General features: G+C 33.7%; 1 protein-coding gene across 6 annotated transcripts in view; it reads left to right on the top strand.

Annotated features, from left to right (window-relative positions):
• Cacna2d1 (calcium voltage-gated channel auxiliary subunit alpha2delta 1) overlaps nt 1-27,849 on the top strand; it is a 368,458-nt gene that overhangs the window by 246,343 nt on the left and 94,266 nt on the right. For all 6 annotated transcript variants that reach the window (XM_069996360.1, XM_069996362.1, XM_069996361.1 and 3 more), the window contains exon 6: nt 2,442-2,571. In XM_069996360.1, the coding sequence (XP_069852461.1) occupies nt 2,442-2,571 (130 nt within the window). The remainder of the gene's footprint in view (nt 1-2,441; nt 2,572-27,849) is intronic.

Raw genomic sequence — 27,849 nt, 5'->3', positions numbered from 1 at the left:
ATATTGTCTTGTGAGTGTCACTGTTGCATTGGTTCACCCTTTGTCCTTTGTCTCACCATTTCTGTGATTCTCCTTCCCATCCCCAAATCAGATAAACTTACATCCAATACAAAGGGTACCAAATTTTTTTTTTTTAAAAAAATGACAACAGGTTAAATGAAAGTGGAAAAAAGAAAAAAAAAAATGAAAGGAAAGCCTGGTACCCATGGCTCACACCTGTAATCCTAGCTACTCAGGAGGCTGAGATCTGATGATTTTGGTTCAAAGCCAGCCTGGGCAAAATGTCTGTGACACTCTTATCTAGAGTTAACCACTCAGAAAACTGGAAGTGGCACTGTGGCTCAAGTGGTAGAGCGCTAGCCTTGAGCTCAGGGGCAGCACCCAGGCCCAGAGTTCAAGCTCCACGACCAACAACAACAACAACAACAACAACAAAAAAGAAATAAATGGAAAAAATAACTGTATACAGTACACTAAGGGGGAAAAATCCCTAAACAATAAAATAAACACTCTTATTCCTGTATCTTGTAGCTCATTTCAATTAGCATAATTTTATAAGGTCATATACATGTAGTTATTGAACTATTATGATCCTCTGCTAGAACTATCTTAGAAATGTACTAATTATTACAAATGAGAAACCAGGCAGCCTATGTTTGTTTGGGTCTGGCTTGCTTCATTTAATATGATATTTTCCAAGTCTTTCCATTTCCTTACAAATAGGGCAATGTCATTCTTTCTGATGGAAGCATAGAATTCCATTGTCTATATATACTACATTTTCTTGATCCATTCATCCACTCAGGGGCATCTGGATTGATTCCATGTCTTGGCCAGGTAAATAACACTGCAATGAGCAAGTCTGTGCTGGTAGCTTTAGTGTAGCCTTGTTTGTGTTCATTTGGGTAAATGTTCAAGAGTGGAATTGCTGGGTCATAGGGGAGCTCTGTGTTTAGCCTTTTGAGGAGAACCTCCATACTGCTTTCCAGTTTGGTTGAACAAGTTTACATTCCCACCAATAGTGTAGTAGTATCCCTTTTTGGCCACATCACTGTTGGCATGTGTTATTTGTTTTCTTGATAATGGCCTTTTAACTGTGCTGAGGTAGAATCGCAATGTTGTTTTGATTTATGTTCCTTTTATGGCCAAAGATGTTGAACATTAAAGCCATAGTTACAAAAACAGCTTGGTACTGGCACATAAACATGCCTGAGGGCCTATGGAATAGAATTGAAGACCCAGAAAGGAACCCACGTACCTAGAGCTACCTAATCTTTGATAAGGGAGCCAAAAAGTTAGGATGGAAGAAAGACAGCCACTTCAACAAATGGTGCTGGCAGAATTGGCTACACACATGTAGAAAAGTAAAGTTGGATCCTAATATATCACCTGCACCAGAATCAACTCCAAATGGATCAAAACTGTCAATGTAAAATCAGATACACTGAAAATATTACAAGAACAAATAGTGGAAATACTAGGGCTCCTGTCACAGGTTGAAACTTTCTCAATAAAGATCCAGAAACACAACAAATCAAAGAAACATTGGATAAATGGGACTGGATTAAACTTCAGAGCTTCTTTGTGGCAAATGACATAGATAAGAAAATAAATAGAAAGCCCACAGAATGGGAGAAGATCTTCATTAACAATAGAACAGACAAGGGCTTCTTATCTAAAATATACTTAGAGCTCAAAAAATTAACCCCACCAAAAAAACATAAATCCTCAAAAAAAAACCAATGACCCCATTAATAAGTGGGCTAAAGACTTAAAGAGAGACTTCTCTAAGGAGGAAATAAGAATGACCAATAAGACACATTAAGAAATATATATATATATATATATATATATATATATATATATATATATATATATATTTTCTTTTTTTCAGGTACTGGGGCTGGAACTTGGGGTTTTGGCACTATGCTTAGTTTCATTTTTTTTGTTGTTGATTTTTTGTTGTTGTTGACATACATAGAAAACACAACAAGGTAGAAGAACGTGATGGAAAGTCACCTTTTATTGGTACCGTTTGCGATCATGTTATTCTCGACTGCCCAACATCAATGGGGCAACATCAATTGTGGAGTTAATTTCAAGTGGATAATGTGGATAATTTTAGATTGCTCCTATTCAAAGACTCTTCTGTTCTGTAAAGGTTTTAGTATGTATTATGTGAAAAAACTGGATAATTGCAGAATAACCCCAACACTGAAGAAAACAGGAGATTGCTGACAATCAAATGATATTATAAAGATAAAATGTGAATGCTAGCACCTGAAAAAAATTTGTGCTTACAATTTTACCATGGAAATATATTTTAAGATATTGCTATAGATCTATTTTCGAGAATGTATCTTTAGCAAATTTATTAATGGATGTGACTCTATGTTCGCATAACTTGTAAAGTTGTTTATTATCTATCATTTTTTCTGTAGCCTGAAAAAAATGAGAGTGAGCCAGGCAGCCAGAGGATTAAACCTGTCTTCATTGAGGATGCGAATTTTGGCCGGCAGATATCCTATCAGCATGCAGCTGTCCACATTCCCACTGATATCTATGAGGGCTGTAAGTACATACACTCTCTGATATATATAAACATATACAGATATATTTTATGCATATATATTAACACTGACCATTAAATGTTATCTTTGTGTTATTTGTTATTTTGGCATTTTAAATTATTTTTAACTATTGTAACAATTTTTCTGATTACAGTAGGTTGCATAGATGCACTTCTCAGATTTTAAAAGAATACTATCTTTTGTCTTACATAGTTCCAACTTTCTATTATATGTTGGGTGTGCCAACACAATAATAATCTCATTATTTCTTATTTGTCTATTCATTCACACTGAAGAAATGTCTGTACGTTAGAGTATGAAGTCAAAACTTTTCCCATTAATACTTCATGCGTCTTCTGAGATTGTTGTGGCCAGTGTAAGTGGAAGGAAGAAACTTGCTGCCAATTAGAATGTTATTAATTTGGTAAATGCCTTTTATAATTATGTTCATTTTGTTGTCTGAGGTTTCAGAGTATTTTCTCCTTTTATTTTCTGAAATCTAGTAATCTAAAAATGCCCAAAAATTTCCAAGCCAGTAACTACTCTTCACATAGATTTATTCTATGGAATATTTTGCTTAAAATATGTATTTATTTAGAAGATATGTATAGAAAGTTAAAATGAAAGGAAAGCTATTGTGACTGAACCAAAGGTGACAGTACAAGAGCTCCCTGTTCATCTAGTATTGGTATTCAAGAGATTTGTTTTTCTGTAGTCATTCACCCATGGTTTCATTTTCAGTAATGATAGTTCTCCATCAGTAGGAAGCTACGTCATGGGAGAACTTTCATTTCATATTATTTTTGTTCTTGTAATTTTTTATATCATACTAATAATTAAAGCATTGATATGTTTTATCGTAGAACAGGCATGCAATCTAACACATAAATCATTTGGAATATACATTTTTAAAGAATATTAATTTTTCACATAGGACATGCATTTTTTATACTGTAAGAACAGTGACTGTACATGTGTTTTTCTCTCCATTTTAAATAAGCTGTTTGTAAGCATCCACAGAGAATAAATTTAATAGAATAAAAATCGTTTCAAATAAATAATGAAATAATTGAGTATATGTATTAAGATCATAAAGCTCTGTTTGGTAAGTTATGATTTTTTTCAAAGACAAGCTTTGTCTTGAATTATTAATTTAGTCTCATTTTTCTTAATCTTGGCATCTCCCTCTGCTGAAATATCATCAGGAAGATTGTAACCTCGTGTGGCCTGTACTCCTTTAAAATTCATATGCAGCTTTAGGAGCTACAAGAGTAAATGACAGAAGTGAAATCAGAAATGTCAACAAGATCTGGAAAAATTATATAATTGCTGATGTTCTTCAGGCAGTTTGGAGGAACATCCTAGATTTAGATGAGTGTTCTAGGTTTTGGGGTTTAATGAATATTAAAGTATGCTTTAATTGAAGGCTTACAGTCAGGAAATGAGTTTGTCTGGTAAAAGACAGCTGTGTTCTTACATTCTCAGAAGAAATCTAATGTTCAAATTTCCCAAAGGTGATTTCCTCTTTAAATCTTTTGAAATGAAATGTGATTTTATTTTTTTTGATGGAATAGCTTCAATTTAACAGTTATATTTATTTATATATTTAAAGTTTCAATATAGTGTAATGATAAGCCATAATGAAAGTATAAAGAAAGGTCCATTTTTCAGAATTTCACTGGTTACTAATTTTAATTTCATGGTCATCCAACCCGTACATAATTTTCAGATTCCATTTTTTGTAGGTATAGAAATTAAACATAGATTTGAATAAGAGAAATGATAGAGTGTTGTGATTGTTTTTTTATTCTGTTTTTGGGCTTGAACTCGGACTGGGTGCTTCCCTTGAGCATCTTGGTGCTCAAGGCTAATGCTCTAGCACTTCTGGTTTTTGAGTGGTTAATTGGATAATGCTTTACCACTTCTGGTTTTTAATGGTTAATTGGATACAAAAGTCTCACAGGGACTTTTTTGCCAAGTTTGGCTTCAAACTATGATCCTCAGATATCAACCTCCTGAGTAGCAAGGATTACAGGCATAAGCCACCAGGGCTGGTTATGACTTAACTTTTTAATCATCTTAATTTATGAGTTTTTAAAATCATTTTAGACTCAAGCTTAAGCACATCACATTGAATATTCTATAATCGATTTCAATAGAGATTCATGTTGGTATTTTTCATAATTATAGTTCTCAAAGAATATACATTAACAAGAAATTTAATAAATGTAACTGTGTTGTAGATTTTTCAGGCATATGATAATTTTATCCTAACACCCTGTAATATATTCAAGGTAATCATTATTTTATAAATAAAATTTCATGTTAAAAACTGAATAACTTTTGAGGAATTGAGATATTTTAGTGAGAATACGATAGGATTAATATGAGTAAGTTGACTTCTTTCCTGAAAAATAATTGTAATTACAAGATAATTGTAATTGTAATTACAAAATAAATAACAAAAGCAGAAAAGCCCTCTCACTATAACTACAGAAACTACAAAAAATGTAAATTATTTAGAATCTAAACAAAGCATATAAAGTGTATACTTCGGAGCACTTTCCAAAAAGAGGCACAATTCTATTAATTTTACTTTATTGAGCTATTCTAAGCCCATCAGTTTTTAAATAGCATACTAACTATACCAAACTACTAAATTTGTAGTTTTGAAAATTAATCATAATCTAAATTATTTTAATGTTATATACTCTGAACTTCTATAATACTAGAATTCCAAAAATGTTGTACAATTTTGTGGTTAAAAATAACAAGTGTGGTGGTCAAGGGTGATATCCTTGATACTTAGGCGGTGGAGATGGGAGGTGGAGACCAACCTTGATATAAAGTTGACAAGACTGCTTTAAAGTTCACAAGACTCTTTCAGCCAGTGACTGAGCATAATGTCATGTACCTCTCACACCAGCAACCAGGGGAAGCACAAATAGGAGTATTACAGTCCAGAATGGCCCAAATATAAGACAAGACTCTCTCTGAAAAATAACCCTAGCTAGGCACAGATGGCTCATGCCTGTAACCATTGCTACTTAGGAGGCTGAGATCTGAGCATCATTGCTCAAAGCTAGCCTTGGCAGGAAATTTTTATCTGTATTTTACCACCAAAATGTCAGAAAAGCAGCTGTGGTTCAAGTAGTATAACCTCCAAGCCCTGGGTTCAAGTCCCAGGACAGCACAAGACAAACAACAACAACAACAACAACAACTACTACTACTACTACTACTACTACTACTACTACTACTACTACGAACGAACCTATAAAACCTACAAAGGGTTGGAGATATGGAATGGAGGAGGGGGGTCAAGGCAGAGACATCAATTTTGATCAAAGTTCAGCTACCATCCATGTACAAAAATGTAGCCTAAGAAAACTGAATACAAATTATGGATTTGTCATTGAGTTAGGTTCAGTTTCTATGTCTGCACATAGGTAACACACCTCCCTGGGTTTACCTGGTTTTCTTGGGACACTATTACAGCAAGTCTGTGAACTAAGAAATGCTTCCACCCTCTTCTTTTTAAATCCTCAAGTACCATTATGAGACTAATACGGAGGAGGAGTTTCTTCAGCAATCCAAAATACTAATGTGCTACTCAAACGTAAGCTACACCACATTTAGGCTTTATCAGAATTAAATAATTCCCAAGTGTTTAATAGCTTCACCTCACTATTAGCATATTGGACATCCATGCCAGGCTTTTGAACAATTAGTCTAAATTTTGCAAGATGGTGATTTGTTTCTCTTTAAGTTACCTTTTAGTCCAACATGGCCTAATTTTCAAGAGAATTTCTGAGAATCCCCCAAATGAGGATCCCTAGAAAGATTTGATCTCTCCTGTGTTTTGATGAAGGCAGCCTGAAAATTCCCCCCACTACTATCCTGCTGGCATTATTCAGTTATCAATTTCATTCAGACATAAATATGAATATGAATCATAGCCATGGAGCAGTCTTACCTTTTGTTTGAATGATTTTTTTAAACTAGTGGTTTTATAAATCAGTAAGTTTCAAATATGCAGGATGAATCATTCTATACTCTAGGGTTTTTAATTTTTTAAAAAATAACTAAAAATAAGAATGCCATTAAAAAACTTGATTAAAAGGTTTTTGTGGCTCTAATATTAGCAGAGTAGCTTTTCTTTCTTCTTTTTAAAGTGCTATTTAAATTTTAACGACTTGATTCTGAATCATGCAACCAGAAATCTGATTAAGCATTGAGAAAGAGCATTCAAGAAGTCCATTTTCTTCTGTAACTAAGTGACCTTCTATTATAATAAAGGGATTAGCTAAATAATTAGTATTTCTCCTCATTAGCAGAGCTGTAAAATAGTAAGGGTATCATAGAAAGAGGCTGAGGAGAAGCCTGAGGTTCAAAACATAGATTTTTTTTAATCCATAGTAATTTGATCATAGTTAAAAAGTCTAGCATAAAGAGAAGCAATTCTAATACTGAGATAAAGTTTTCATTTATTTCTCTATTGATGTTTTTGTAATAGGAGCATGTCACAGATTGTACTGTGGTGTTCATTTTCTCACAACCAAATGACACAGATACCGTATTCTTTTTTTAAAATTATTATTAGTGTGAAAATACCATACAGAAGGGTTACAATTACATGGGCAAGATAGTGAGTACATTTCTTATCAAGCATTGTTGCCTCCTCCTTTGTTTCACCTTCCCATCCCTTCCCCTCTCCACCCCACACCCCCATTCCCCCTAACACCCCCCCCCCATCACCATCCCCACTCCCCCCACCCCCAACCCCACCAAGGTTGTAAAGTTCATTTTTCAACATAACATCTTGTACATCTCATTGTTGTAATGGGTCTACCAGTAACCCTATTTAAACAGTTTTTTTCCCTTCCCCTCCACACATTATATCAACATCAACTACAGTGAAAGCAGGGCTTATACCCTGAGGAAGGTACATACAAAGCAACAAAGAAATCATCTTATAAATATGTGGGAAACAATCACAAGAAAGAAAAAAAATTTGAATCCTTATCTTGGGGTTCATTTCGTCTAACATCAACTTGTCTGACAGGTTCTGTTTGTTTCAGACATATCCTAGTTATTGCAAATAAGGGAAACCATGGAACCAATGTTTCTTTGGGCCTGGCTTACTTCACTTAATATAATTTTTTCCAAGCCTTTCCATTTCCTAACAAATGGGGCAATGTCATTCTTTCTGATGGAGGCATAGAATTCCATTGTGTATATATACCACATTTTCTTGATCCATTCATTTACTGAGGGGCATCTGGGTTGGTTCCATATCTTAGCTGTGGTAAATAATGCTGCAATAAACATAGTTGTGCTGATAGCTTTAGTATGGTCTTATTTGTGGTTATTTAGGTAAATGCCCAAAATTGGGATTGCTGGGTCAGAGGGGAGCCCTATGTGGAGTCTTTTGAGGAACCTCCATACTGCTTTCCAAAGTGGTTGAACAAGTTTACACTCCCACCAACAATGCAGTAAGGTTCCCTTCTGTCCACATCCCTTCCAGCATCTATTGTTATTAGAGTTCTTGATTTTTGTCATTCTAACTGGGGTGAGGTGGTATCTCAATGTTGTTTTGATTTGCATTTCTTTTATGACTTGGGAGGTTGAGCATTTCTTCATGTGTTTATTGGCCATCCTTCTTTCTTCTTCAGAGAAGCTTCTCTTTAAGTCTTTAGCCCACTTATTTATTGGGCAGTTGTTTCTTTGAGGATTTGTTGTTGGGGGATTTAATTTTTTGAGTTCCAGGTATATTTTAGATATGAGACCCTTGTCCTTTATATGGCTAGTGAAGATCTTTACCCAATCAGTGGGCATTCTACTGATCTTGCTAGCTATATAAAGATGCAGTATTCTAATCACATAGCTGCAACTTTTCATTTTTGGATTATAAAATGCAACAATTAGTATTAAAAGTCTTAAAGACTGTGCAAATTGTTTTGGACTGGATAATACCCCATTAAAATTATTCTGAATTTTACCTCTAGTCACAATAATTGGAGATGGAGACTTAAGAAAAGAAATCTGTCTCTTTCTCTCTGTATTTGTACTCATTACCTTACATATGCAGCTGTGACTATGTGTCTGTCTGTCTGCCTCTTCTGTCTCCCTGTCTCCCTTCTCTCTGTTTCTGTCTCTCTGTCTCTCTGTCTCTCTGTCTGTCTGTCTGTCTGTCTGTCTGTCTGTCTGTCTGTCTGTCTGTCTCTCTCTCTCTCTCTCTCTCTCTCTCTCACACACACACACACACACACACACACACACACACCATAAACACACAGATATTTGAGGAGAAAGCAGTGAAAAGCTGTGAATAGTTGATAACATTTTATTCTCATACTTGTTAGTCCCCAGTTGTAAGAAAACAAATTTCTGTTTTTGAGTCATCACTTCTATAGTGCTGATTATGGTGACATGGGAAGGTTAAAATACAGATTTACTTTCATGGAAATATTGGTTCAGGATTAAACTCAGTATTAAAGGAATAAATATACAACAAGCTATCACAAAATTATCTTGGCGTGTTTCATGCTTTATTTTGCAATATATGGCACAGAAATATTTCACTATTACATTTGAATTTTCTTTTTTTCTTTTTTTTATTGTGAAAATACTGTACAGAGGGGTTACAATTACATGGGCAAGATAATGAGTACGTTTCTTATCAAGCAATATAGCCTCCTCCTTTGTTTACCCTTCCCATCCCTTCCCATCCTTCCCCTGCCATTTGCACTTTAGTTCAGCCTTATTATTTACATTTTTCTGATAGTCTTGCTGTGTTTCCCAGGATAGAAGGAGGGAATATTTTGGATGTGGGTGATTTTCCACCTCAGTCTTCCAAGTGCCTGAGACTACACATGTGATACTTTGCTCAGATTGATTCAGAATCTCTAACATTGTAGAAAATAAATTAATTTCAGTGAGTGCATAGTACTGTAAAAAGCTTAAGAATTTATGGCAATATACAGGTTTAGTCTTTGTATTGAGCCTGTGTTGCCCATTTAAGAAAGATAGCATTAATAGGTATATCAACTAAATCACATAACTCCCGCTGGTACACACGTAAATCAGAGAGGAATATTGCCTATTTTTCCATGAGCATTTATTCAAAAGTGATATTTTCAGTGCCTCTTTTTAAGAGGTGAATGGAATATTGTCCATTTGCTAAAATTCCTCAATTTGCATTTGCTTTCCATGCTTTATTAGATTCAGTGTTATTAAGAATTTTTTACAATTATTGAAACCAGAATATTCAATAATTTGTAAAATACCTAGGTATTGCTATATTTATCTTACTATTCAGTTGTGAATATGCACAGTATTTCTTTCTATAAAAGGAATTTGAAAGGGATGATGGGAAAGAACTGATAAAAAGGAGATGTACAAAGTTCAGTGCTTTTATAAATTGAGAGCTAAAAATCAGAAGTGTACTTGGCTACCCTTTATGATGGGTATAACAAGTGACAGGCCATTCAAATGTTGAAGAAGAGAGATAATGAAATCTTAAATTAGAATGGCTTTCAAAATAGATTGACAGTACTGTTCACAGCAAATTAAAAAGGGATTGACAATTGGAAAGAAAACGTGTGTCTGGTATTTGAGATGAGAATGTTTTAATCATTTGGCATTTTACCTCATGGATAAAATTTTTGCTTTATTCTCCCTAGGGATAAAAAGGCATTCAAAAATATTTCTAAAATCCTGCTGAACAAAAAAAGAGTCAGACTATAAATAAACTAAATATTTCAAGATTATTTTGTCTTAAGATCAGATTTTTTAAAGTGTAGGGTTATATGATATACAAGAAGCTAGAGGGAAATAGCCAATGTTTATTGCTCTTAGAGCCAATCCATGCATGTGCATGATTTAGTGAATAATACATGAGGTTTTGAAAAACGATACATTAGTTATGGAGTACCATTAGGTACTACCACATACTTTGATAATCATACTTCAGTTTTATATAGAAGAAGCTGTGAGAAAGTTTCCCCAGGCTCCCAGGGACACTGGACTTTTTATTTTTATATTCACTCAGACCAGAGTTGTCTAAAGAAACGTTTCAGTACTCTATCTTCAGGTGGATGAAGATTGTGATATATATATATATATATATAGATATAGATATAGATATATAGATATATAAAATGTTATATAAACTATATTTATAATATAAAATATATGCTGAATATAATATATTATTATGGAATATTATACAATATATAACACAATTATACATAAATATAGAAAACATATATAGCAAAATTGTTCTTTATATATACTGTTCTTTATATGTATATATATTCATTAGCAAGCATATTAAAATACATTGGCAATGAATAAGGTACTGTGTGTAAATTAAAAATCTGCAGAAGGGGCACACTGATAGTTTCTATTTGAAATAATTAATTTTGCAGGAAGATGGTATTCTTAATCCTTGAGGTGTCTTCTTTATTTAATTTTACCATATTAAAGTACAGATCTCCTTTGACCCAAGAAATTACATTTATAAAATTTCAGAATAATGAAACATATGGAATCCACTCCATTCCAAAGATAAAATAAACACCAAAAATATATAAGAACTTTTTTTAATCATCAGCAGTTTTTGACATGAGGTTGACACACATACATCATTAGGTTCTTTACTTAGAGCCTTTGGCACTATTAGTTGCACCACGATAAGAACCTTGTGAACATGAGTTTAGGAGTTGATTTTGAAGTAGATTTGAATATATTATTTGAAGATTTAAATGGGAAACCACATGTAATTTGAGGGCCATTAAGTTAATATTAATAGTCTTCCTTGGTATACTAATTGTATACTTCAGACATCATTGATTTCATGTGTTTAATGGTCAAATTCATTAAGAATTTATCTAGGGGTAACACTGTTCATAAAGAAATGTACTCATTACCTTATTTATGCAACTGTAACACCTACATAATCACCTGTACAATGATTTTTTTAAGATACACAAAAAGATTAGCATGATAATCTCAGAAAGAAATTTGGTTATATAAAAAAAACTTTTTTACCAAAGGTTGTATGTTGTTGTGTATGTGTGTGTTAGTGATTTTCACACATAAGACAGCAAATATACACTTTTGACTATATCTGTAAAAGTATAGTGAAAATGAGTTCTTTTTATATACATTCTAATGAGCATATCTTATTACATAAACAGTAATAATACTTGTGAAAGATTTGTTATATTTGAACTTACATAAAGTCTGAATAACAAGGCTTGCCTTTTAGATTTAATTTAAAATAGAAATCTTCCTGTTAAGTGACTATTCTGATGAGTTCCCTGTGGTAGAACATATCAGCAGCAGTGAATCTTGGGAATGCCTACTAGAGAGGCCTCTGCCAACATTACAGCCATTTAAAGAGTTCTATTCTTGTTCTAGGCATTTAAAGAATGATCCAGCAATCCTACTTTTGGGCATTTACCCAAAGGATCACAAACAAGGCCATACTAAAGCTACCAGCACAATCATGTTTATTGCAGCATTAGTTACCACAGCTAAGATATGGAACCAACTCAGATGCCCTTCAGTAGGTGACTGGATCAAGAAATGTTTGTGTGTGTGTGTGTGTGTGTGTGTGTGTGTGTGTGTGTGTGTGTGTGTGTGTGTGTGTGTGTGTGTGTGTGTGTGTGTGTGTGTGTGTGTGTGTGTGTTTATGTGTATTCTGTGCCTCCACCAGAAAGAATGACACCACTCCATTTGTTAGGAAATGGAAAGACTTGGAAAAAATTCATATTGAGTGAAGTAAGCCTGACCCAAAGAAACATAGATCCCATGGTTTCCCTTATTTGCAATAACTAGTAAGGGTCTAGGATAATTTTACCAGACAAGCACATAAAGTCAAAAGCTATGTACATATGACCATATAAGATAATTCTAAGTGAAATGAATCCCAAGATAGGGACACAAGAGGTTTTTTTTTTTTTTCTCTGTTGCTGTTGTTTTTAATGTACTATGTGATTTTGGCTTCTTTTGTATGTTCTTCCCCCTATGGTATAACCCCTGTTGTCACTGTATTTGATTCTAATGCCCTGCATCTTGTATATACATTTTTCTAGTTTGGAGAGGGGAAGGAAAATAACAAAATGCTAAAATAATGATACAATTTGACCCATTGTAATAATGAGATGTACAAGATACTTTGTTGAAAACGAACTTACAACTTTTGAGGGTTGGAGGAGTGAGGTTTGGGGAAGTGGGGAAGGAAGGGATGGTAGGGGAAAAACAAAGGAGGGGGTAATAATGATCGATAGGAAATGTACTCATTACCTTATTCATGTAACTGTAAATACTCTGTACAGCATCTTTACAGTAAAAAGATTTAAAGAATAAATTACACTCAGAAAAAGTGTAGAAAGCTATTTCTATTCTCTCACACACAAAGTTTTGGCAGTATGTAGAAGGCTGTCATTATCAAGTACTTTAAATTTGGTTAGTGCATGTGCTTGTGGTAAATAATAAAGGGTAAATAATATGATATGACACTCACAATGATACACACACACACCATCCTGTCTAAGACATTATTGGTAACTTGTTTAAATGACTTTCATGATCAAAAAATTGTAAAAAATAATAACAGGAACAATAATAAAATATTGAAGTTTTTAAGTTTTATCAAATATTGATGGAGGTTTCCCATATAAGAATAGTAAATCGAGTAAAAAACGGGAGACTGATACTTCAGAGGAATGAGTGTAAAAGCCTTTCTTTTTATTTATGCTTTCATTATCTTTAAGCAATTGTACAAAAGGATTGCCATTCAACCTGTCAGTTTATTAGAACAAAGCCTCTTGATCAATATTGTCCCTACCATCCTCCTCCTCCATACTTTCTCACATCATTCATACTACCAAGTTTAAGATTTTCCATTTCTACCTGAGATTTATTTAGAAAAACCAAAGGATGCAGAAGAGACCAGCTTTCATAGGCTTGATAGGGAATCCAAACAAACAAGAAAATGAAGCTTCTTGTAAGAACACAAGGAAGATAATATGATTACAAATACCTGCTGGGAGGAATGGTAAATCCATCTCCATATGCGATTAATGTTCATAACCGAAGATGGTGCCAGTTTGTTTAAAATTAAATTGAGTTCATTACTTCATGTGCACCTAATTTTCTATTTTATGAAATGTTCTTCTGATAGTAATTTTATTGCAAAATCAGTGGCAATTTCCTTCTTCAGAATAAAATGCAAACAGGTTTTGGAGTAATTAAATCCCATCCTTGCCATCTAATGAATGAAAACATTTGGCATTCATGCGTTCAGAGTTTTTGATGTAGCTTTAGTTATTTTAGAAAATCTCAGGCTCCACGAATTGCAGACAAGAGCCACATCAAGGTGTAGAAGAGAGGATGACCAGCAATGTGAAATGTTTTATAATACAATATATAATTATGACTCTTGTGGTAGAATTTTATAGCCTTCTACATTGGCATAATCATCAAGCCTGGGTGTGGATTGCCTCATTCTAACAATGGCAGAGGGAAATGGTTTATTTTCCAAGTTCATAGCAGACATTCATCAAAATGCTCCACTTATAAGATTTTCTGTGGTATATCCCTGGGTATTTGATTTAAGTCAATAACTATTATGGAAAAGACAAAATTCAAAAAAATGAATTAGAAGACAATAAGTTTTATTGGTTTCAAGATCTTTTAGTATCATCCCTTCTTGGTTGACTGAGTTATGCACGTACACGTGGAAATTATAATCAGTACATTTATTTTCTAGTAGCTGTGAAAATCAGATTTGAGACGCACATTTCCTATTGTTAAATGAAAACAATAAATTTTTGAGTGTGTGGCGCACAGATTCCTTGTTATGAGGAAAGTTGGACCCATGTTGTTTCCTGCTAGCAATGAGGAGAAAGGGTTGCCTTTAAAAGGTAAGGTTCTTCAGTACTGCAGATCTATGGGCCCTTGGGAAACAGTTTAGTACAACCCCATTCATATTGCTAGTTTTTTTCCTGTCCCTGAAACAATGACCCACATCTTGGAGCATCCGTAAAGGCTTAACAGTTCAGCTGAAGTCATCACTCTAATTGCATTTTTAAAAAACTGTTTCGCTCAAGATCACCACTTGCCACATTCAACTCTGACATTAAGTAATATATTGCTTACTGCACCCAACTCACAAATGCCGGTGTTCATCCTATTTTCATCCTTATTGACCGCTACCTGTTTGTTTCTCAAAATTCTTTGGATCTTCTTTTCAACATAATCATTACCAACTTATAGTTCTGACTGTGTATGCTCATAATTGTGATTGTATTAGGGCTCTGTTTTGTCGTTTCCTGTTTATAAGGTACTGGTTTCTAATCCACATTATGTCTTATTGCATGCTGACTTCTCCACAGATTTTCAAGAGAAAATGTGATTGTGTCAAACCTTGTTGTTTCTATGTAATTCTCAAAATAAACTTATGTTGTGGTTTACATTTCCAGATTATTATAGTAGCATATCTTTCATCCTGTCCATGTTGTGCCCACACAGTCCTCTTCCACTCCACCATCTTGAATGATTCAGTTCTTGGAATATTGTATGTTCACTTTTGGGACAGAGTCCATTGGTTCTGGACATACTTTGGTATTGTAGCAAAACTGTTTAAGATTTTCTCTTTGAAATACCACACCTAAGAGCTATACCGACCATATTGACATTTAGGCATTTTCTACTTGACAATATCATCAATGTTTATTAGTTTATAAAACGCAGTGTATTAAATCTTCCAATAACTAGTTCTTTGTCTTTCCAATATCAATTTAACATGCTTCTATTCCTAAGGAGCATTCCTAAGATAACAAAGTAGCCACCTAATTGATAAATGTAGTAGCCCAGCTCTTTAGTGATGCGCTTCTGTAATGAAGTTGCCTCTTCTCTGAAGCTCTTACAAGTTCTAATGAGTTCATTTCTAAATTGTATTTCTCTTCAGCAAGAATATTAGAAGACCTGTGTTTTAAGGGATCCCATTGTTCTGAAGGAGAAATTTGTAAACTGTGGTCTACCATCTATTTTATAAATGAAAATTTACTGGAACAAAATTGTAATTCTATATGTGTTTACCAGTACTGGGGCTTGAATTAAGGGTCTTGTACTCTCTGGCTACTTTTTTTTGCTGAAGGCTAGTTCTTGACTACTTGAGCTATACCTCCACTTCCAGAGTATTGCTGGTTAATTGTAGATAACAGTATCACAGACTTTTCCACCTGGGCCAGCTTTGAATCTCAGTTCTCAGGTCTCAGTATCCTGAGTAGTTAGGATTACAGGCATCAACCACTAGTGCCCAGCTCACAAACAGTGCTTATTGAGTTGCCCATGGGTGCTTCTAACTACAACTGCAAAGTGAGCAGTTGTGTCAAAATTATCTGTACTTTCAGAAGTTTGCTTATTCCTACTCAAAAGAATTCCTGACATTTATCAGGTACTCAATAAGTATTTGTTGGACAGAATACCAATCATAAGGAAATGAAAGATACACTTGGAAGACACTAAATAGAATGCTACTGACACTTACTTAGTGATTAGGGCTTTTATCCTAAAAATTGGGCTACAGTATTTATACCAAGCTCTTCAAAATGTTGTGCTTCATTAAAAGGGCGTTTATCTATCACAGAACTTGAAAGGACACTAAAGTTTGTGCAAGAATTATCAAACCTTTACAATTTAGACTACATTATTATTTAATCCCTGTGGTTTGAGAGGATGAGAAGGAAACCCCATACCCACTCAGATACAGTGTGCACAGTGAAAGCTGAATAAAAAGCTAGAATACCCTTTTCTAAAACTAACTTCTACTTTACAAAAATATTACACAACATATGAGTCACAATCTATATATTATTATCTTCATCAGCAAATAGCTGTTGAGTACCTAAAGACATTAATCATTGATATTCACTTAATGCCTCTTATGCTTTAAGTGTATAATATGTTTTGGTATTAACAACATTAGATTTTGCAGATCATGTTTTCTACATTTCTGTACCATGAAAACTCAAAGTATTTCCAAGTGTATTTTTTTGTTGTTGGTGGTGGTGGTTGTGGGTCTCAAACTCTGGGCCTGGGCACTGGCTCTCAACTTTTTAACTCAAGACAGTGCTCTACCACTTAAACCATATCGCCACTTCTGGTTTTCTGGTGGTTTATTGGAGATAAGAGTCTCACGGATTTTCCTGTCTGGGCTGGCTTTGAACCTCAATCCTCAGATCTCTGCCTCTTGAGTAGCTAGGATTACAGGCATGAGCCACCTGCACCGGCTCCAAGTGTATTCTTAAGGTACAATTATATGTTCAACACAGGTGTGTGACATTCCTCACTTTGCCTTGTCTTTTATCTTAACAATGGAGAAGAATAACATGTGGTGTTTTCCTTCAGCTATTCTGGAATGAGTGCAAATGAACACAGATATAATATGTGGAAGCATCATTTTTTATTGTAAAGATGCTGTACAGAGAGGTTACAGTTACATGTTTAAGGCAATGAGTACATTTTTTGTCACACATTGTTACCCCCTCCCTTGTTGTTCTCCCACTACCTCTTGTCTCCCCAACCTCCCTCAATCCTCCCACCCAAAGTTGTAAACTTCATTTCCAATATAGTCTTGTGGATTTCCTTGTTGCAATGGGTCATCCTGTGTCCTTGTTTCAGAATTTTGTTATTCCTCTTCCCCTCCCCAAATTAGACAAATACAAGATGCAGTGTACCAAAATCAAGTACAGTGACAACAAGGGATATACCATATGGGGAAAAACATATAAAGGAAACCAAATGAAATCACATAGTACATTAAAAACAAAAACAACAAAACCTCTGTGTCCATGTCTTGGGGTTCATTTCACTTAGCATCATCTTATATAGTCATATGTACATGGCTTTTGAGCTTTTCTGCTCATCAGATAAAATTATCCTAGACATATATTAATTATTGCAAATGAGGGAAACCATGGAACCTATATTTGGGTCTTATTTCACTTAATATAATTTTTTCCAAGTCTTTCCATTTCTTAACAAGTGGAACTGTGTCATTTTTTTCTGATCGAAGCATAGAATTCCCGTGTGTGTGTGTGTGTGTGTGTGTGTGTGTGTGTGTGTGTGTGTGTGTGTGTGTGTATCACATTTTCTTGATCCATTGATTACTGAGGGGCATCTGGGTTGGTTCCATATCTTAACTATGATGAATAATGCAGTGATAAACATAGTTGTGCTGGTAGCTTTAGTGTGGTCTTGTTTGTGATCATTTATGTAAATGCCCAGAAGTGGGATTGCTGGGTCACAGGGGAGCTCTTTTATTCTTTTGAGGAACCTCCATTCTTCTTGGAAAGCATTTTTTTTTCTGTTTTTTTTTTTTTTTTTTTTTTTTTTTTTTGTTGTTGTTGTTGTTGGTTGTGGGGCTTGAATTCAGGGCCTTGGCACTGTCCTTCTGCTCTTCAGCTCAAGGCGAGCACTCTACGGCTTCAGCCACAGCAGCACTTCTGATTTTCTAGTGGCTTATTGAAGATAAGAGTCTCATGGACTTTCCTGCCCAGGCTGGCTTTGAACCATGATGTTCAGATCTCAGCCTCCTGAGTAGCTAGGATTACAGGCTTGAGCCACCAGCACCTAGCTTGGAAAGTATTTTTGCAGGCACATAAAATATAGGAAGATTGCACATGGAATTTCTACTTTTATATATAAAAAGAATGAAGAGTGAGGAAAATCAGAAAACATTCTCAAGAAAGTGCTATTGAACAAAGATGTGAGAGAGTTTAGGAAGTAAATCTGAGGATAAAGCAATCCTAAGGGCAGGGTATATGCAATGATATGGTAGACTCCAGGAATGACAAAATTGTTTCCTTAAGAATTGGGAATACTGTGTTTGGAAGAGGCAGGAGTGGAGGCTGGAAGGATGGTGGGAAGCCAGAAATAAAATACTTGCTTTCATAGAAAACAGCTGAAGCTGTGGAACTGGGCAATTTGTTTGCCAAGTAGAATGTGATGTCAACAATAGGAAGAAGAAAAGAAAATGGAAGATCAAACTACTGGCAGATTATAGCAGAAGACCTATGCAAGTATGTTTGTGGAGCAGGAAAAGAGGAGGCGCGCGTGTGCACATACACAAGCACACACATGCACAGACAACCGGACACAGATACAAGCAAGAAATTACATAACCTTTCTGAAAAAAGAAACATTTATTATATTTCATAACATCAAGGCATCTGAAAAAATGTTATGAGTACTTGCTTTAACTAGGTGTTAATTTTCTTGTATATTTTAAAATTATGTTTAATGTTTGAAAAACTTCAGCTTCCAGTTTGGTAATATATTTACTATTGTTGAAATTTCTTAAATACAGATTTATTAGAATAGATAGAACACTATATTGATATTATTAAGATATTTGCTGAGGTATGCAATAATGTGTATTTTATGAAATAAAGTGCTTCACTTTTCCCTCCCTTACTCTGAAGTTGAACATCATGTTTAAACTAAAGTATTACTGGTCTTGATTAGAGCTGACTTCTATTAATCATGCTTCAGTGCATATGATCTTTCCATCTTAGAATCACTAGGCAGGTCTTTTTTTCTGAAACTGGTTCACACAAACCCTTAAGTAGAAGCAATGTGTGCATCATTGACAACATAACCCTTGTCCCCAGGAGCCTTCTTATTCTTTCTTCAAACTATCTCATTAGCATGTTCTAAATTCTTTCTGATCTTTCTTTGTGAACACAGCAGTCTAGAGTTATATGGATCACTTGATTCTTCATGCCATTGGGTCGACTCTGAGCAAAGGCAGGAGATTTTCCATTTCTAATTTAGTCAGTATTTCTCAGCCAGAGTTTCTCTAAAGCTTTATATGGCACTATATATCATGGCAGCATTCACCAATGATTCTCTACTGTTACCATCTTCTCCCCTTTGTACAGCTACTTACAGATATATAAAAAATGTATGATTAAAAAAGAGATAAAAAATAAGCTGAGCACAGTGGTTTATGCACATTATCCTAGCTACACAGAAGGCTGACTGAAGTCAGGATCTAACTTTGAGGACAATACCTGTGAAAAATGTACACGATTTCAGTCTCTGTAAATAAAATTTGGTTTACTGGTTGTCAGCTGCCATTCTTAGCTGCCTGGGATACATAAATAGAGTTGAAGACTAGGCTGATTAGAGCACAAACATGATACTCTATCAGAAAAATCACCTAAGCAGAAAGATCCGGTGCTGTGGCTCAAGTAGTGGAATGCCTGGGTAACAAACATACAGCTCTGAGTACAAATCCCAATACCACAGAAAATAAATCCGAAAAGAATTAGAGAAAATAATAACAATCAAGGCATTTAGCTAGTGAGTGCTATATTGAATACCAATGTACTAGGTTTCCAGAGCTCTGGGAATATCTTATTAAAAATTACCTCTCTCCAAAAGTTATATACAACAAATCCTATCGCCAGATTACTACTATATTTATACATATTGGATTTTAGAAGAATGAAAGTGATAGGAAACTACCACTAAATCAACATAGTTACTAAGGGTCTAACTATATTTTAAGAATGTGCAATCTTTTTTTAGCATTTTTATTATCTTCATATAGTTGTACAAAAGAGTTGGCATTTAACAAGGCAGTTTATGAATACAATGTATCTTGATCAGTGTCACCCCTTTGTATACTCTCCCCCATCCCTCCCAACCCCTTCCTTCACTCTTCTTAATTTTGTAGGATATACATTGGATAATGATGTGTAATCTTGGACACAGCTTTGTGAGGCAGACTGCTTCTTCTTCTCTCTCTACCTATCCTAACCCTGCTGAGAAGAAAACTGAACTGTAGAAGGTGACACTGTTTTCCAGGGTCAAAGGGCTTCCAAAGGCCTAGAAGTATGTGCGGTGTGGGAGAGAATGAGCAGTTAGTGAGAATAGTCTTTTCTCACACTGCATATATTGATATGCTCATTTTGAAAACACCACATATTCACAGAAAAAAATATTTCACCACCACCACCAATAGCAAAAAAAAAAAAAAAACTATGTAAAAAATAAAAATAAAAAACCCTCCATTTGGAGTCCTTTAATTTGCTACCTATTGCATATTCATTCCTTTTTAGCTTCCAACTTCATTTCTGTGCTGTCAGAGTTGGTGATTTCTTTTTAACTCATATATTTTTATTTCCCTTTTTAAGTTTGAATAAAACATCTTTAGAACTTTTAAGATATTTTCATTTACCTAGAATTGGGCAGGCTTGTGTTTGCTGAAATATTGTTCTAATATACCGAAATAAAGATTGAAGATTAATTTATATTTTTAATCAGTATTCAACTTCCCAGTGAAATACATTTTAAGGACTAATATCAATGGAAGAAAGTGTCCTGTGTGTCATTTAGGTAATTTCTCTGAAGTTTATGATGTATATGAAAATTATTTAATTATTTAATGATTCCAAATGTGAGATGAAACTACTTCAGTTATGTGATTCTAATGAAGAATATGCCATGCATGAAAACTTTAAAGAGAGGGACAGAAGGAAAGAAGGAGATTTTATATAAAATGAACAGCATTGCTTTCTAATCTCTCAACATTAAAGAGTTGTATATTTGGTCAAGGAAAATAAAACTGACAACAGGAAAATAATAGCTGAAAGGTAAATAAAAAAGCATTAATAAATGCAAGAGATTTAAAGGATATGCACCTTAATAGTTTATTGTTGTTGTTGTTTTATTTTCTTTTTGTTTTTTAACCAGCTGAAAGAAGGGCTTCAGTAAAATTGGTTCAATAGTTTAAATTTCACTCGGAAATTTATTTGACCCCCATAACAATCACATATGCTATCTAGCATTCTTAGTGTGTTAATGAGTTTCTTTGAGTTTCTTTAAGTGATTTGTTTTAATGGACAGCTTATGCCAGTGGTTCATACTGTCTGTAACCTAGGTGAGTGATCATGTATTTGCTTTTCACATGAGGAACACAAAATTTTAGACTTACAGGTAAAACAGTGTCTTTACGTTGTCTCCAAATCTTTGGAATTAGTACACAAATCTCTACAAAACCCCACTCCTCACTCAAATCTTACAGAGAATTTTTATTTTATTTAAATAGGTAGTAAATCCTTCAATTAATAGACATGGTCTTAGACCCTAAAGTCTTCCATTTCCCTTGCTTTATTCTTCTCGCTTTTAATCATGAAGTGGATACTTTCTGAGCTCCTCTTTTGTGCTCCACAATTTAGCAGATTTCATTAAAGCAGAACAGCTGGGTTCTGAGCTATGGCCAGATGCTCCATCTACAGGAAGCTAAAGAAATAGAGTGCACAGCCAGAAATCCCAGTGATGCAAGGGTTAGAGAATTGACAAGGACAAGAGCCTTTTAATATTTGGACCAAATTAACTGTAGGAATAAGGCTTTATCTCCTCATCATGGTCCTTCTGTGCCCAGGAGCCTTCTGTTCTTCCCTCCGCAGTGAGAGGTGGATTCCCGTGCCTAAGACATGATTAGAGAGATTAGATTTGTTATTCCCATCTCCCTGTGCCTTATTAATCTTTCATTTACACTGGGATTAGATGAGATTCCATTAGCCAAATCCACTGAAAAGATTCATTCATTTTAATATTTATGCATACTGTCTAGTCCTTAAAATGGATTCTTTTTGCTGGTGCACTTAATTGGATCAGTGAGATTCTCCTTATTAACATTTTTTTTCTTTTTAGAGATTAAGGGTGATGAATAACATTAATGACTTCTACCTAGGCTCATCTTTTTAAAGGCAACATTTTTAATGACTATCTTATTTACTAAAGTATCCACTGGTCATTTTCTGCATGATAATATTATGAGACCACGTTAAAAATACACACAGTTAGTGATGGATCTAAAATACAGAATCCCTAAAATCCTCTGATACGCTGTTGTTTTCCAGAAATAAGAGTGATGGATGGGATGACATTTTTATTAGCATAAAGTAGTACTGTTTTTTGTGTTTGTTTTTTTTTTTTTGTTTTTTGTTTTTTGTTTTGTCTGTCATGGGGCCTGAATTCAGGGCCTGGTTGTTAACTTTGAGTTTCTTTTTGCTCAAGGCTAGCACTCTACAAATTGGAGCCACAGGTCCATCTCTAGTTTTCAGATGCTTAATTGTAGATGAGAGTCTCACAAACTTTCTTACCCAGGCTGAACACAGTACTTTTGAAATCTAAATTTGTCCAACCCAAAAGTTGCCAGCTTGTAGTCTGAAATAGATAATTTAATCATATGAAATAAATTATTTAGGAAGTTTGTCCCACTTTATAGAAGTTTTATTCACACTGTTCTTCGGCAATAATACTTTGTTTTCAAAGTCAATTAATTTTCTCATATGTGTAGTTGTATTTGAGCAGCTTCATAGTCTGAGCTCTCCTGACAGTTCAGGCTGTATAATTAATACTTTGTTTGAGAGTCTAATCTCGTACATGCCTGGCCTCTCAGCTAAGTGTCCATTGTATCCTATTAGTTATGGCCATGAAAAATGTCTCTAGACATTGCTACATCTTCCCTGGGAGTAAATATTGCTGTCAATTGAGAAACATGGTGTCTAAGAGGAACAGGCAGTATAGCGTTTCAGATTTTATTTTCTGGGTAATCTAAGCTTACATGTAAAATACATGTCTAGAAATAACAGACCACAATGAATACAAATTTCCTAATCTAAATTATACTTGTTTAATCAGGGACTCTATAATTTTCACCGTGTGGGTTTTATATAGGATTTTTGGGTTTATTTTGCCCTCTAGAAAGAAAGATAATATTAGTATTATATTGAAAAGTTCACTGAAAATGAAATGTGATAATGAACAGAAAATAGAATTTTCACTATAAGAATTCTGTAAGCACTTAATTATTACTATTTGTTATTAATGACAATAATTTAACATATTTCTATTTCAATCTCAGTGGAAGATTATAATGGAATGGTATTCTTATTTAAGTGGAAATAGTATACAGTGGAAGTAGTATAGTGAGCACTAAAGCCAGTTCCCATGTTTTACTTATTTTACCACATGATATTTAATACTGTTAAGCAAAAAAAAATCACTTTTGCAATCTAGTCCCTTATATAACTTTTATAGTACATTTCTAGTAAAAAACTTAATACGGTATTTTTAAATTAAGTAAGTCATAAGCATGTCTTCTCCTTTCTCTAGTGTGTATCTGCTTCATTTGAATGCTATGGCTCTTAAAGGAAAACAGGGTTTGTTATACAAAATACTATTTCTCAAGATCCAAAGTATTACATGGTAAGGATAGTTAACAATATTGTTCTGTATATTTGTCACATCTAAATAAAAAATTTTAGTCTCTATATATTCATACGTACACACATGCACAATTCAACATTGGTAGCAGTGTAGAGTTTATAGATAAATTAATTAACTTCACTAGCAATTATTTCACCTTGTTGTATATATATATATATATATATATATATCAAAACAACATTTTGCAGTTTAATATATAATTCTTATATATCTGTGATTTCTCAATAAAGCTGTCAAAACTAGAAAGCTGTAATTGGTATTATGCTGAAGTTTCTCAAATATTCACATAGTGCCTTTACTCTATTCATGACTCTGAATAAGTCAACAGAATTTGATTTTAATGCAAACTTAATTAAAACTTAAAATGGGGCACAGTAGAGCATCATTTTCTGGTTGAAGTTTTTAGAAAAAAATTGAATTCAGAGCTTGCCACTGATCCCATATTCCCCATGTCTTGAACCCAAAGTGGATAGAATAGTCACATTTTTAAAAGAATTAAAGCAAATGTAAGGTGCATCTTTTGTACTGTTAAAAATTGGATTTTTTTCTCTTCCCTTGAGAAGCCAGAGTGAACAATAGCATACTCTTAAAGAGAAAATTGCTGAACACCAAGGCCATGTTTCTGAAAACTAAGTACATAAAGAATAGAGATGTATGCTTAGCATTTTGAATCAATTATCACTGAATCCGGTTATAACATTCAGAATAAAAGCCCTGGAGTCAAGGTTTTCTCTCAGCATATTCACTGCTTTTAGCAGGCTTACCTTGGACATCTATAAAAGAATTACTATTTTTTCAAAATATAATTTTCTAACAGATACAGATCTTTGTTGTATAAAAGTAGATAGAAAATGAGAACTAGTTATGTTCTTAAAGTATAGCAGTGAGATACTTAGCTATACTTAATATACGTAGTAACTGCCAGTGGATTTAAAGCTTGATTGACATTGATTAGTCAGTCTTTATTTTGACAATGTACATCCTATCCTTCTAATGTCAATACAAGCAACAAATTGGAAATTTGTCTGTATGTAAAACATTATTTCTTTGGGGTTGAGAGGAAGGGGAGGACATCTGTAAATATAATATATTATATGTATATATAGATATATATTTTTTTATTTTTGATTTCTTTTGGTTGGTCGTGGGGCTTGAACTCTGGGCCTGAGTGCTGTCCCTCAGCTCTTCAGCTCAAGGCGAGTGGCTCTTGAGCCACAGTGTCACTTCTAGTTTTTCTGGAGGTTAATTGGAGATAAGAGTTTCATGGATTTTCCTGCCTGGGCTGGCTTTGAACAGCGATCCTCAGATCTCAGGCTCCTAACTAGCTAGGATTATAGGCGTGAGCCACCAGCACCCCGCTATATTTATATAATTTTAAATAATACTAAACAATTTATGAAAAGCAGGTCAAAATATAATAATATTACATGTTATGTATTTATATATACTTAAATTTATATTAGGTGATACATATAAATATATAACATGTAATTAACAATAATAAAGTATATTTGTTCAACTAGGGATAAAAGTTCTTATTGACTGACATATTTGAAGTTCTTTTACAAAAACAGTTTTACTTTCTTACATGGTATTGAAATATTTAAATATCAATTTGTGTTGATGTTTCTTCAGCTAAAATTATTTGATTTTGATATACTAGATATTCCAGTGAAGACTGTGATTTAATGAATAACATTAATTACATCTTAAAATCTTTATAAATGAAGAAACATTAACAAGTCAAGTTTCTTCAGGTTATTTCAGTATAGAGTCATTGTTTGAGTGAATAATGTAGTTTCTTAATTGAAAGTAATATTCTTTGAATATAAGAAATTTTCTAGGGAATTGTTTTTAAATTTGTTTTTTTTTCATGTAAGAAATTTGTGTCACAGTTTTTACAGGTTAGAATGTCAGAAAAATAGGAGTGATTAAAGATACTTATTTGGGGCATGACATTGATCAGGATGCATTGTACATGTATATTGGTTTGTTGAATTGAAATCCCTTTATGCAACTTAAAGATAACCAAAAAAAATGAAAATAAATGATACTTGTTAAGGTTAGAGCAAAGCCATAACTATCTGAACTTATTGTAATATAAAACTAAGGATCTAAGAAGCAACTTTCAGCTTTTCTAGTATACTTGATGTTTGACCCTGGTGTAACCACATAATTCCTTCAAACAATCATTCTAAATATGTAACTTCAACCCACAAAAGTGTATGAGGTGTAGAAAGAGGTAGGGAGAAAGGGAGAAAGATTGTATGTGAATAAATGTAATGAGAGTGACAAGAATTTAGTTTATAAAAATGCTAAAACAATAAAAAGATAGGAGTACAACTCACCAGGGCAATCTTCCTTTAGCATGGCTAGTATTGTGCTTTAATTTTATTACTACATTGTCTGCAAAGTACCCAATTATTTCAGTTTTATTTATCCTGAGTATGCTAATAGTCTAAAGATGACAAATGTTGGGTATTAGTAATTCTGAATGAGTGTTTACTTTTCTGTGATTGAAAAAACTATTCATTTCAGGTTGTTAAAATGATATATACTTATATATTCATACAATAATTCATAACTTGGTTTATAAAATATAGGTAAATGAAAAGATTCTAAAATAATATTCATGTTTGCTTACCTTCTTGCTTTGAGGCTTTATATATCTCCTTTTAAATATAATTTGAGAAAAAATTGTAGTGCAGTATTTTATATGGCTTGCTCTAGTTTTAATGTTTTAAAGGAAAGTTGAGTGGCATAATCAAATGCATGGCTCTTGTGCTGAAAATTCTCTGATTACAAAGTGAGCAATTGATAAATACAGTGAACTCTTTTAATACATTCAGTCAAGCTGTCTTGTAAAGCGGCTGTATCAGGTCTGTATTCCTAGGGCAGATCCCTTGTATTTTCATTTCTGGGTTTAGACATTCAAATAAAGAGTGAGACTAAAATAATGATTACATTAGTAAGTCCTTATAAATAACAGATGTAGTGACCATATCCTCGATCCTCGCCCTTTGCTACCTGCTGCTATTATGTTTAGGCCTTGTTAATATGAAATATATACATATATATAAGATGCATGCACACATGCATGCTGAGTTAACTTAAAAATCAATTCAATCACCCAGGTTGTACTTTTATTTTTTTCTTTTCATAATTTATTTATTTGTAGATTAAAGCATTTTGAGAATAATACTCTAAAACTTTATCTAAGTAATGGCTTATCTAAATTTGAATTTTCTACCATATAAACTAAGAATTTAAAACCTATACTGCTTTGATTACAGAAATACTTCAGACCTCATTTTTTTAACCCAGTACAAGATCATATAATTCATGGTTTATCAGTTTATACTAGTAATAGTTAAGGTATCAAATAAAATTAAGAAAAAATTAGCAGCCTTGAAAAGTAATAACAGTTCATTAAAAATAATTAGATGTCAGTAGTTGCTTGATGTGAATTAAAGAGTCAAGGAAATTGAAGAGATAGAAGAGATTGTGTATTAATGAACTGTATGTAACTAGATCATAAATAAACATCATTATTTATGAGTATTACTATAAAGGCCATGAATGTTTAACAAAAATACAATGTCCCTCTTTTCCTGTGATGTTCTGTATGTATAATATAAATATTCATGAATGGTGAGTATCAGTTCAGGTTATCTATTTGAATATAAATTTTCATATATCTCACCACTTGGAGTTCATTGGATCATGCTTTTGAATATGAATTCTCCAGTATCTCAGATGCACTATGGATCTAGCCCAGCTCATGAATATTCAGATACACACGCGCGCGCACACACAACTGATCTTTCTGAAAGTAATCACATCCATAAAGATGAAAATCTTGTTAGTCTTCAATAATGAGAACTGCATCAGGCTGCTTGTCCCTGAACAATTTTAACAATCCTATTGTTTTCATTTTTTTGTAAATGATACCAACTAA

This window comes from Dipodomys merriami, unplaced genomic scaffold (assembly GCF_024711535.1).
Source record: "Dipodomys merriami isolate MVZ:Mamm:240054 unplaced genomic scaffold, mDipMer1.0.p SCAF_5, whole genome shotgun sequence".
NCBI classification, from domain to species: Eukaryota; Metazoa; Chordata; class Mammalia; order Rodentia; family Heteromyidae; genus Dipodomys; species Dipodomys merriami.
Note: the sequence above shows the minus strand (reverse complement) of the source record. Positions and strands in the feature narration are given on the sequence as shown.